Source organism: Fistularia commersonii, chromosome 26, assembly GCF_037954325.1.
Source record: "Fistularia commersonii isolate RoL2024-O1a breed Wild chromosome 26, RoL_Fcom_v1.0, whole genome shotgun sequence".
Taxonomy (NCBI): domain Eukaryota; kingdom Metazoa; phylum Chordata; class Actinopteri; order Syngnathiformes; family Fistulariidae; genus Fistularia; species Fistularia commersonii.
In genome coordinates this window covers 6,384,409-6,397,199 of record NC_141309.1, presented here as the reverse complement: position 1 = coordinate 6,397,199, position 12,791 = coordinate 6,384,409, and the positions used below count along the sequence as shown (strand labels likewise).

General features: G+C 45.1%; 1 protein-coding gene across 2 annotated transcripts in view; it reads left to right on the top strand.

Moving 5' to 3' along the window:
- emid1 (EMI domain containing 1) overlaps positions 1–12,791 on the top strand; it is a 63,350-nt gene that overhangs the window by 34,752 nt on the left and 15,807 nt on the right. For both annotated transcript variants that reach the window (XM_086174187.1, XM_086174188.1), the window contains exons 4-6: positions 12,005–12,094; positions 12,192–12,253; positions 12,343–12,475. In XM_086174187.1, the coding sequence (XP_086030313.1) occupies positions 12,005–12,094; positions 12,192–12,253; positions 12,343–12,475 (285 nt within the window). The remainder of the gene's footprint in view (positions 1–12,004; positions 12,095–12,191; positions 12,254–12,342; positions 12,476–12,791) is intronic.

Genomic DNA, 12,791 nt, shown 5'->3' with positions numbered 1-12,791 from the left:
GCCTTTTCTTTTTTTTTTTTTTTTTTTGTGAATTCCTTCATTTCTTACCAATCGGACCCCTTCTCAGACATCTTTTCACATCTCACATGAAGTTTATTGCTGTTTTCTTAACTCGAAAACGGGAACCGAGGTGCTAAAAATCAGAATCAGCATTAAATAGGAAACCTTCACGGAGGCTCGCATAGCACGGCTCGGTGAGGTGTGCCTGATTTTTCAGCAGTGAAATTGATGTGTTATAGCACATGCGTTACAGAGGAGGTCTAATTCTGTTCCCAGTTGTTTTTAGATTTTTTTTTTTTTTTTTTGGCAAGTGGAAGGAGCCTTTTGGCGGAAATTCGCGAGGTTTCATAACTGCGGCGTGTTTTGGAGTGTTTTATACGAAGGGGTCACAGACAGCCTTCTCCCCGCCGCACCGGCCCAGCGGTGGAGGAGCATGTGGTTTCATCCTGTCAGCCCTCATCTGCCGATGTGGAGTCCTGTTTGCGCCCGTCTCCCCGGCGACGACGGAGATCAAGAGAACGAGTGAACGTCGCACATCGCCAGACACGATGCCAATTAGTGCTTGTCGAAAGAGCGTCGCCAGGAGAAAGTTTATAATCCGTCTATTACCCGGGTCGAACGGGGTCACGAGGGAAAGGTCGGGATTTATCGGGCTTCTGTGTTTTCGCGTCTCCCTCAATAAAAGTAAATTGTGTTTGCTGGATCGGCGGGCCTCTGTCACATGCTTTTATTTGACATCTGCTGCTTTCAAGTGGAGGAAATGTTTAAAGACTGCTGGGTGGATTTGCGGCGCAGCCCGTCCCCGGCCACATACTATCTCAAATCAGTCTTGTTGCAATTCAACAGATGTGGCTGCTGCTAACTTTAGCTCCTTTTTTTTTTTTTTGTTTATTTGTTTTCTTACTCACACCGCAACATTTGTTTGCCGTCACGGCATTGTTTCCATTACGCCGTAAACTTGCGCGCGCCGATGCCACGGCAGCGGGTCGGTCTGTCGGTCGCTTTTATTTTCCCGATTTCTAAACGATCGGGGAGAAGGTTGCCCTGTTTGACAGCCAGCAGAGCCCTGATAAAAGAGCAGACCACCACCACGCTCCTTTGCCCCGAAGCGAGCAGTTAACAAACCTCGGAGCCCGGCCCGCTCTGCTCAATAATTAGACGCGAAGGTGGCGAGGGATTGTTAAACAAAGCTCAATTTTCCCGTAATTATCGGTGCCTTGCAGGGATTCTCGGCAGTCCGGACCAAAAGCGTTGTCGGGGAGCGATAGTTACCGGCGCTTAATGGCGAAAACATCTGGAAAATACAATAAGCAGGAAGCCAGACGAGCGGGGCCGAGCGCCGCATCCTGCGCGGAGGGGTCCGTGCCCGCCGACGCCTCCTGTTTCAGGATGCCGGTGGAAGCGCGAGTCCCGAGGCCAAACAAACACGGCTCCCCCCTTGTCAGCAGCCGCCCCGCCAGTCGGCCCGTTCAGCCGCTCTGTAATTACACACCACCGCCTGCCGGGGAAGGAACGGGAGGGGCGGCCAGACCGGGGATGTAGACCCTGTCACTGCCGTCAGCATCGCCGAAGGTATGCGCTGGAAAAACAGAGAGGGAGAGAGAAGGTGAGGTAAAGACGGCCGTGTCTGGGACAGACGGGCCGAAAGCACCTCCTCCTTCCTGATTACAGGGTGTGTGTGTGTGTGTGCGAGCACATCTGGATGGGCTGGAAGAGCGCGGTGGATGATGTGAAAACTGAAATTACCTTACCGTCGTTCCACGGTTTACTTTATCGTTTGTTCTTCGCAAAAATTGATAAGAGCGTCCTCGACAGAGAGAAGCGTTGGCCGACACCTCGTTATTTCATTTGCTTGAACGCGAAACGGATTCCCTGCTTCGATTCCCGTTGGAAATTCACAAATAATTTTTGATCTCGCGTGAGCGACTTCTTCAAACTTTTGACCCCAAGAGTGTTTTTTTCATGTGAAATGTCCTTTTCCAACACCGCTTGTTCTTTGTAACCAACAGAGCCTTGATTTGTCAGAAGTAAAAATTCCGCTTGTGTAATATGTGTATCTCTTTTCCCATAGAGGCTGTTTCTTAAAAGCGAGTACATTGTTATGTAGAATTAAAAAAAAGGACTATTTCACCAAACACGGCAAAATATATATTTGCAAATTAAATAGCCAATTCAAATATTTGTTTTATCCAGCTAATGTTATTTTTAGCCCCTGAACTTCAGCGCAGTACCTGACCAATACTTGGAGCGACAGGAAATTAAATAGGTTTTTATTTTACTGTTTCTTCACGTTGATTGATTTAGTGAATTTTTTTTGATGCGAGAGGCGGGGTTTAACCCTGAACTGCTCGCCAAAAAGTATTTATTTATAAATACATCGACAATTCTTTATATGTACAATAAATATTGGTGTACCTTGCATAACTGCATCAACCCATTTTGCAAAATACAACTCTGTACATATTTTGTCATTACCTTACCTGACTTGGAACAAATGGAATCAGCCAGGGATGAATAGTCTGGACAGCAGCTACTGATAGTCAACCTCAAGCACACGTCTAAATGATCATCTTAGTTTTTATGAACAGTCTGAAACATTTCCCTTCTTCGGTATAGCGACGGTAGACTGGCAGATGAGGCAAATACACTTCGAGAGTAACATAGTAAAAAAAAAAGTCCTCCTCCCGCTCCCTATGGAAGTGGTAAGTTTTCATCTTCTTACTAAGTCCAGCTCCCCCACTCATTTTAATACCCTTTCTTAAGTTTAAAAGAAATAAACCGGAGGATACCTAGGTAACTCGCAAGCTTGCTGGGGTTATGCAGCCCTTTTGTGCCATGGTATGTGCATGCGTGGTGACCCCTGTGTCAGAAAAGTGGCTCCCCACTTTGTCATTTAAGTGACAAATTTCATAGTGCGGACAGATGATAGGCTGGCGGCTATTTTTTCAATACCATGCAATCTGTCGGTAGATCACGATCAATGTATCGGGCGCCCCTAATCTAGACTCTATATTAGCGGTCCCCAAACTTTTCTGTACTGGTTTTATGCATGAAAATGTTTCCGCGGACCGGTTAGAGGCACGGTGGTTCAAAATAAGATTCGGAAGGTCTCATGTAAAAACGTTAATTTGTACCGAGAAAGATTTTCATCGCAGACTGATACCAAGTGATCCAGGGGTTTGGGACCAAAGCTCGAGATGATCTGTCAATAAGAGAGTGAATCAAGATTCGAGAGACACACAACCATTCACCCTCTCATTCACACCCCATATAAGGACATATTACCATTCCCTCTCTGATTTACAGATCATATATTCACACGCCATCTAAGCATTCACCCTCTCATTATGGCCAATTTGGCCTCTCCGATTAGCCTCTTGCATGTTTTTGGATTGTAGGAGGAAACCCTAGACTCCACAGTCCGTCGAATCGAACCAAGGACCCTCGTACTGTGAGGCGGAAGTGCTAATCACTGCACCATCATAAAAAGTTCAAAATCATTATTATCATCCAATATGACGGGCGATTTCCCCCGAGGCTTAAAAACACAAGTGATTAACAATAAACCCGTGACTTGTCGGAATCGGCGGAGCGGTCAGAGCACATGGAGTTATTCTTCGTCATCCCTGCCCGGTGGGGTCTCGTTCGGAGGGTCGACCGCGACCCCACGCCGCCGCAGTCGAAGTGTCCGTGCGGATTGATGAAGTGAGATATACGTGAGCGCGAGGCGAGACCCCCTCTGACCCCGCACACTCTCGGGGTCCCGCGGGTTGCGGCGCGGTTCCATTCGCGACACCTCCTCTGGACTCGTAAACCGGCGCAGATGCGGACGGCCGCCTCGCCGCGCTCAAGAATGTATAGGATTTGGCTTCGCTCTAAATTACAGTTTCCTTCGGGGATCAATTACCTGCCCCGTAGCTGTTGCAAGGCCACACGTCTCTCTCTTCACCTGTAATTACACCCGACCCTGTCCGGTGTGTGGCCCTCGCTTCTCGGAAAGGAAGCAGAGTTGCAATTTCCAAAAGAAGGAAACGATGAAATGTGTCCCGCCCGCGAAGTCGATCACCTAATAAAAGCGAGCTCCGAGCTATGGGAAAACACAGTAAACACCCGGAGCGCGGATCCAGGTCCGCTCTGACCCGATGGCAAGGCGGCAGCGGCCCGACCGAGGTCCACCAGCTGTCCAGAGGGCGAGGAGTGGGAGCTGATGAAAAAGAAACTATTAAATTTGGGTTACTCAAGAGCCAGAGCGGCCATCCCAATACCGAGATTTGAGGTGCGAATTTCACGTTGTTGCAATCTCGCAGTGCTGAACAAGAAGCGGGGCTAACATAAATCCGGCTTCCCGTTGCTGGTTTTGCCCACTGCATAATAATAAACACACACCAACTCAATTCTGATAATTGCATTCCTCATTTAATGGCCGGAGTCTTATAAAGGGCCGCCTGCAGTGCAGGAAGTACTGTATCTTATAGTTCAACCATTCCCTATCATTTAGTCAAATGGTAAATAAAATATACCGCAAACAAAGAAGGTTGGATTGACAACAAGGAATATAAATAATACAAATGTATCTAAAAAAAATGTATATGTATGTATTTTACATTTTCAATTAACAGGAAAGCCTATAATGAGGCGAGGACCTCTTTCAATTCATTCAAATATAACTCGATAGAAGAACATTACTTACGCTGAGCGAAGATCTACGACCTCAGCTTTTTTTTTTTCAGTTGATAGTTTGATTTTGTTTATTTTTGTAAATTGAACCTGCTGCAGAAATCATTAAAAAAAAACAGAATCAGGTGCTCACCGTGACCGCATTAATTCAGTCTGCCTGTTCTGCATGTTTTGCATTTGGATAGCGAAACGGCTCGCTCAGCAAAGATCCTCTCTGACTAACACCTTGTTCAGTTTGGCTTAGTTTAAAGAGTGTGTGTGTGTGTGTGTGTGTGTGTGTGTGTGTGTGTGTGTGTGTGTGTGTGTGTGTGTGTGTGTGTGTGTGTGTGTGTGTGCGCGCAAGCATGCGCAGAGACAGAGACAAAACTCCTTACCTGGCTGCTTGTCAGCAGCTGGTCACTAATGATGCAGCAGTGCTGAGCTCAGCTAATTGACCAGACAGAGATGGATCAGGACAATTGTGTGTGTGGGATTGTGTGTGTATGTGTGTGTGTGTGGGCATCATTTTGCATCTGTGTATCTCGAAGTTGCCTTACACTAACCTGAAAAAAAATCCTTGGCTATGACACACACGGGCAAACTGCAAACCTCATCCTAGATGCTCCTCGATGCTGCAGGCAGAAGATGACGACAACAAAAAGTCTTGATGATTCACACATAAATCCGCTTCTGCATCTGCGGCCTCCCAAACCTCGACAAAGACATAAACCTTGGTTTGCAATAACCTTTAAAAAAAAATGCAATTTTGCATTTGCAACTACAGCCTGCAGGACCATTAGCATCAGTGCTTAGAGCCAATTGTGATTTTCACAAGTCAGGACTGCGGAAGAGAAGTCAGCACTTTAATAGTGGGACCTGTTTGTCTGCATACGTGCACTTTAGTAACATTTTCGGAGGAAATATCGCAAAAAGCAGCGAACACGCACCCTCAAAGTGTCCAAACTTTTTGCAAAGAGGACCATATTTGGTGAGGTGAAAATGTGCAAGTGCTGACCATTCAGCCTGACCATCTTTGAACCATTGAAATGACATGCAAATGAACTATTTCATGATTTTTTCTTATTGCAAATGGCATATTTTTCATGTCTTAACACAGAACACAAATCTAAAGTTTTTACCCAAATCACCCTCTCTTTCATATTTGAGTACCGCATAAAATGAGGAAAAAGTCTGTCTGTAAAAAAAAACTTTCAGAAAGATTCAACATATCTAGGTTCATTTGACACATTACATACTATTCACTACTAAATGCTAAATATGAACATCTAAATTCAAAACATGTGAACAAGAAAATTATGATATTATTCGCAAGTGCAAGACGACGAGGGCCATATGAATCCTTCTATCGCTCATTATCAAAAAGGAGAAATGCAGTGTTTTTCATTATTTCAATTTCAGATTCAGATTATAAATACAAAATAGAAAAGCAGGCTGCCGGACCCAATTTGATTTTATTATTGATTTTATGTCAGAGGCTGCGGGCCGGTGTAAATTTGAACACGAGCCACATTTGGCCCACAGGCCGGACTTTGGACATTCCTGTCATAGACAATAAACTGTGATTGTAACAATAATAATAATGATAGATAATAATAATCAAACCCTGACATTACAATTTAGTGAGGGGTGTGACGTTTTTGATATTCATCTATTTTACCACAACGCATATATGTAAAAGCTGTAATTAATCCTGTAATAATTGGATTAGTATGGCTAAGATAAGAATATTGCTGCTTCTCAGTGCGACCCATGGTTGCTTTCCTGTTAAACTAAAAGCTGAGTTTTACAAATTCGAGTCCTATCCACTTTTTTATTCCCTTTTTAATGGTTATTTCTTTTTTGAACACAGAAAAAAAAAGCACAGTTTATTTCTGACGGAATATTTTAGTGTTTCATGCTTTTGCTTTTTCTGTCTTCTCACATCTATTGGAAGTACTCTTTTTTTTTTTTTTTTTTTTTTTTTTTAGAAAAACAGAAATAGCTTCAATCGTCAATATGCCTGTATGTTTTAGGTAGTATTTTTGATTATTTTCTTCTCTGTTTGGCAGGCATTACCATTTTTTTAACACATCCAGGCAGGTAAAGGAAATATTCTCTTGAGTTGTTAGTCTATACCAGTAAAATGAAGTAGCAATGGATGGATGGATGGATGGATGGATGGATGGATGGATGGATAGATGGATGGAGGTACGGACGTATGGACAGAGGGATGGATGGATGGATGGATGGATGGATGGATGGATGGATGGATGGATGGATAGAGCCCATTGATGGATGGATGGATGGATGGAGGCACGGACGTATGGACAGAGGGATGAATGGATGGATAGATGGATGGACAGGCGGGCAGATGGATAGATGCACGTATTGACGGATGGATGGATGGACGCATGGATTGATAGATGGACGGATGAATGCACGGACTGATGCATGGGTTGAATGATGGACAGATGGACAGATCAATGGATGGATGGGAAATCTGAAAACATAAGTGACTGTCAATGGCTCCATGAAAAACCTACTGAAATTGCAGTTGATTTAGATACTGAATAAGCAATATTGCAGACAAAACAAAATAAATGTCAAGCATTTGCAACCTCAATAGCACATTTACAAACTATTTAATCACCTTTGATTTACAACAGCCAGATTCTACTTAAAAGTGATATTCGGCGGCGAATATGAATATATGCCCTCGCTGCTCTGTCTTACCTCAGCCCGCAGCCACATACCAAGGAAGACGGCTTGATATTGAAAGTTTCATCACCTGTTGAAAAACATTTACCAAGTTTTGAAAAATGGGTCGGAAATATGCAACCGGAGTCGGAACGTATAAAAACTTCTGCTTTATGATACTTTGTACACTTTGCAGAACCTTTCCTTCGGTGCCTGCATGCACGTGGTGATTATGAGGTGACAAAACGATAACCTCCTCGCCCCGGATCTTATTGTGTTCCTCTCTTCCTTTGAGAAAAGTTCATCAACGGGAGTGAGGGTTTTTCAAAGAGTGTTTGGAAAGCGATGACAAACTGCATGTGAGTGTGTGGAGTAAGAAAGCGGGACAAGACGGAGAGCCGATGTCAGCACAGCCTCTGGCCCTCCGAACCCCCTGTGGGTGGAAGGGGCTCTTGCTCGGTCACTGATGAGGGCCGGCTTTGCGAGACGGGGGTCAATAGGTGAAATATATACGCACATTTATTCGACCTTCCCGCCGGGACGATTAGCACAGCGAGAACAAAGAGCAGATACAATAAACTGCACATCGGGGGACATTCATAAACTGCAATGGTGTTATTGCTGGACAAAATCGGGACTTTTTTGCCATCAAAACAGTCCTCGTCCAACATGGCCAGGAAACACAGAGCACATTGCAATATGTCAAATTTAGAACAACAAGACAGATAGTAATTGTGTGAGAGGTATGTGTAGGAGATGGTTGTCTTTGTGCCAAAGCCGGCTCACGCGTCATACAATAGCTCGTGTGTGGGTGAGGGGATTTTTTTTTTTTTTTTTTTGCTCTTGACTGTTCTTTACTCTCAAGGGAACGGAGGTGCTGTTAGCAGGGGATGGGCAAGAGCTTGATTTCCTATCCAGAGCCCCTTTGTAATTGAATCCAGCCATGTATGAAAGGAAAAGCTCGGGAGAAAACTTGCAGAGCCCGAGCGTGTACAAACACGGCGTGCACCTCTTTCGTCTGCGTATTGTTTCCCCCCGTTGTGGACGGAGACGTGTGTGTGTGTGTGTGTTTTTTTTGTTTTTTTTTTCCTCTCCTCGTGCAAGGTTTACATTATTTTCTAAATGAAGGATGGGTTGCTGCAGTCGAGAGCACAGGCTCCGCATGATTTAAATCCATTTTATTTTTAGGGTTGTGAGAATTACCTACAACCTGAAAACAGGGAAATCAAGAGGAGTGAAGAATTATTGGAGCAGTCTCAGTTTACCTCAGACCTGGAATTCTGGGTATTGGCCATACTCCCCTTTTTGCCTCCCTCCTGTTCTGGACAGTCAAACCAATCTAGTTTTCTCCCTCTCTCTCAATTGTTATCTATTTTTCTTTGCAACAGTAATCTCTCCCTTTTCTGTTCCTCGCTCCTCGCAGCGCCCTTATAAATCACAGCATCGGATATTGCAAGAAATCGGTCTGTTCGGGATTAGCGCGCTCCAGGCCGGCGACGCAGGTGCTATTTCACGTGTCCGTAGTGAAACATCTGACTTAAAGCGCGGCCGCCGGACGCACCGATCGAAGGACGTGCTTTCCCGGAGGCTAATGAGGTGCCGAGACCCGGCCTCTTGTTTGTGTCAGGAGCACCTGGGCCGACCGACGCCAGGCCCGGCCGGACAAAGGAGCGAGTATAGCATTTTCAAGAAATCCCATTCAGAACATCCAGAACTCAGGGACACAAAAACTCCCACACTTCATAAAATGAAGGCAAGACAGAATGCGAGCCCGCGGCTGCCCATTCTCTCCACACAAGCAAACTATTGTTTGTCTTTGCGAGCGCTAGTACTCCCAGGATCTTGCGATTTTTTTTTTTTTTTTTTTTTTTACCGCATAAAAGGGACGGCGAGCTGGCAGAGACGAAGGCCGCTCGCTGTTGCCTCTTCCAGACAACAAGGACACAAAAGCGTTACTCTGACTGATGATTGTTTTTTCTTTCACCGGCCGTTTGTTGTGGTTGTGGGCTCTTAGCAGCCGTCCGATGCTGGGCCTGCACCTAACAATATCCACAGTCGCAGACTTGAAACCGAAAAGTCGGAAGGAGTTTTCCAGGAGTCTTACCGGAGTTACAGCTCGCTCCCGTCCGCTCGGTGATTCACTATAAGATGGTAATCGGATTACTTTTCCTAGTCTTGGGCTTACGGCATATCAAACATGTTTGATATTATCACCGGTCTTCCAGTAGTTATGCTGACGTAACACAACCAACCACCAATAGATGAGCTTGAAACAAAACAGGAAACCCGGGAGAAAAACAATCACCAGAGCAGCACTGGCGGCAGAGACGGTATTTGTTGACGGTATGGATGAACGGGAACGGTGAAGAACGTCCCGATCAGTATGGAGCATCAAAAAGAAGAGTGGGCAGAAGAGCCCGGCTTGTACGATCTCAACTCTCCAAGGTGTCGCGACCCAGTGGAGACAGAAAAGCGATCGAATTAGCAGACGCTCTGCAAAATCCCCGAGTGGAAACATTGCATGGCGGGCAAAAAACTGCAAAAAGAATCCAGTTGTAGTTTTGTAAATATTGACCCAGCAAGATTCACGATCTGAGATTTCAAACTCTAAAACACTAGTTTGAGTGTACGATGTATGATGTATTTGTTAATTTGATGTATGTGTTTTAAAGTCTACCTGGAAGGGAACGGTGCAGAACTGTAAAAGTCTCCACAAAAAAAACCCAGTCCAAAACCCTTTGCCGCTTGGATCCCGGAATCGTGACGCGACGCTAACTTAGCATGTCGAATTTGGTCCCGTTTCCAGTTCGTCTTTCAGCGTATCATCGCAAAAGGACGGACGTTGAGCCGAGTCAAGTCAGGTTTTTGCTTACATGGCACCAAATCGCATGAGAGATTTGTCATGAAAACAAAAAGCTAGCACGGTGAAGTGGTGGGCGGTCGGATACGGAGCATTCGGGGTGAATTCCTCTCCCGGGCCAATTGAAAACCAAATCAACTGCATCGTGTTTTGTTTTCTTTCTCCTGCTGGTTTTATGTGAGTTATATACAGATTTCACTCTAACACGTAGCAGGGCCGGCAATTATTTCTAATTTTTTTACATGAGCAACAACTGTCTTACTTCAGGGAGTATTTTATGTATTTATATATATATATATATATATATATATATATATATTATTTTTTTTTTTTTTTTTTACTTGTGAAGCATCTTTGAGTGTCATGAAAAGCGCTATAAAAATCCCATGTATTATTATTATTATTTATATATATTGCAATTGACATACAGCTGTCGAAATCCGGTCATGATGTCAGCGTTGGACAGGATCAGCATCTGAGCCGGGTTTTAATGGCCGTGTTATTGCTGCGATAATGATCTATATTCGAGATTAGAGAGCTTGCTTTACTGATTATTAAGTTTTTACTGCCTTTTATAACATTCCTGAATATAGTGGGAAACATTGAAATGGCATATCTGACAAATGCTCATGGAAAAAAAAAGCAATCAAAAACATTTATTCGAGCAAATAAACGGTGCAGATGTTGGTGCATCAACCAAAAAACATCTAGGATGCGCCATATCACATTTTCTTCCAAGATGAGCCCACGGAAATTTCAAAATGAGAGACAATCTTGTTTCAATGGCCATATTATTAAAGAAATCATCTGATTTAATTCAACATAGTCAGACCCATAGCGTTATTTGGTTGGCCAAAGTAAATCTATTTAAAATAGTGCATTGTTATGAACTGTGTTGCACTGAAACAAACAAGCAACAAATTGTAGATGTTTGAGGAAACACCTTACTGAGTTGGGAAAGGGCGGGTGGCAGAATGAAACATATCAGATATGAGAGAAATGCCGGGAAACAGGAAGCGCGGGGTACATTAGACCGCTTGGCAGGGAAACGGACGCTCGGGGAAGGAAGGGTCCGATGATGAGACAAGCGGGACGGGACGGGAGGGCGTGGCGACGACAGAGACGACAGGATAAGTTCAGAAAAAGCAACCACATGACGTTCCACGGACCCTTTTTGTTCTTTGACCGTCACAGATATGAACGTTCCTGCAAAATAAGCATTGGATTCAACCCATGATCGTTCAGGAGGCTGTAATAAACCCCGGTGACGGCGACAACCGCCTCCGTATAAACAAACACCTTTTCCCACAACTTATCTCCATCTTTGTTCTGTGCTCGTAAAATAACCGTCCGCCAGACAGGTTTAATTTGGGGAAATGATCCCGTACTGCGTTGGTCCGTTTGTTAACATCCCGCAAACAATTTACATGACATTCAGCGCACTGTTGTATCAGTAACATCCTGAGCCAGCAAAACCCAAGAGATTATTTCCGCTCTTGATTCCCACATCCTTTAAAAAGCCCGTCACTTTAGATGCAGCGTCTTGGGGTCAAACTAAGTTTCTGAGTCACCCATCCCATCCCCCACCATTCACTTGTTTTTTCTCATTGCGTCAATATCCCTTTTAAATTGTATAAACTCTCAAGCAGCAGATAGTGTTTTATTGCTTTTCTTTTTCTGGTAACTATATTTTCCCCTTTTCTCGACTGTCACGGAGCACTGTAATGCCAAGACAAATTCCTGTGTACATTTGGCGAATGAAGCCATTCTGATTCTGACATCTGTCTCCAGTGACAGGAAACCAGTTGGCGGCTCAGGAGGCAATAAGGAAAGCGTCCACGCTGCGTCGCCCGCCTGCGCGTACGGGAGAGACCGTCTCCAGTAAGAGCTGCTGAAACACTTCTCGGACTTTATTAAACGGCAGAAGCGACACGCATCGATTCCCCGCATACAATAATCCGAATCCTGTGTTTTCCAGGCTGTCTGAACTGCAGCCGGATCGTGGCGATAAGTGACAGGCTGAGCTCGCTGGAGGCAAAGGTTTCACACGTGCACTCCACCGCAGAATCTGATACTCTGTCAAATTTAAATAAACATGTTGTTTAATCGCTTGCACACTTGGCTTTCAGGTCCTCGTGCTCGCTACCTCAGCCCCCAAGTCGCACCGCCCTCCTCAGGACAAAGGTGGAATCGCAGCCGAGGCCTCGCGACTGACAGGGGCCGTGCCCGCTCAGGGAGCTCCCGGCGAGCAGGGGCCTGCGGGTATTTCGATCGGCCGATCGTGGACGATTAATGTGTTATAACCGCGTATTAACGACAAACGGAGTTCGGGGTTTGGTTTCGCATAAATGCATGAGAAATAACTCCCGGGCGTTTTTGCTCTCCACCTGCTCGCTCATTCTGATATCCTATTTCCCCACTCCTTTCTGTCGGCGCGAGCACGAGCCCCAGCGTCCGAGCTCCTGGCTTACTTCGCCGGCTCCATGGGGAAACTTCAGAGCGTGCGAGTCTGTCGCCCCCCCCCCCCCCCCCTACTCCCGAAACCTGGACCGGAGCCCAGCGCCGACTGCACCAAAAA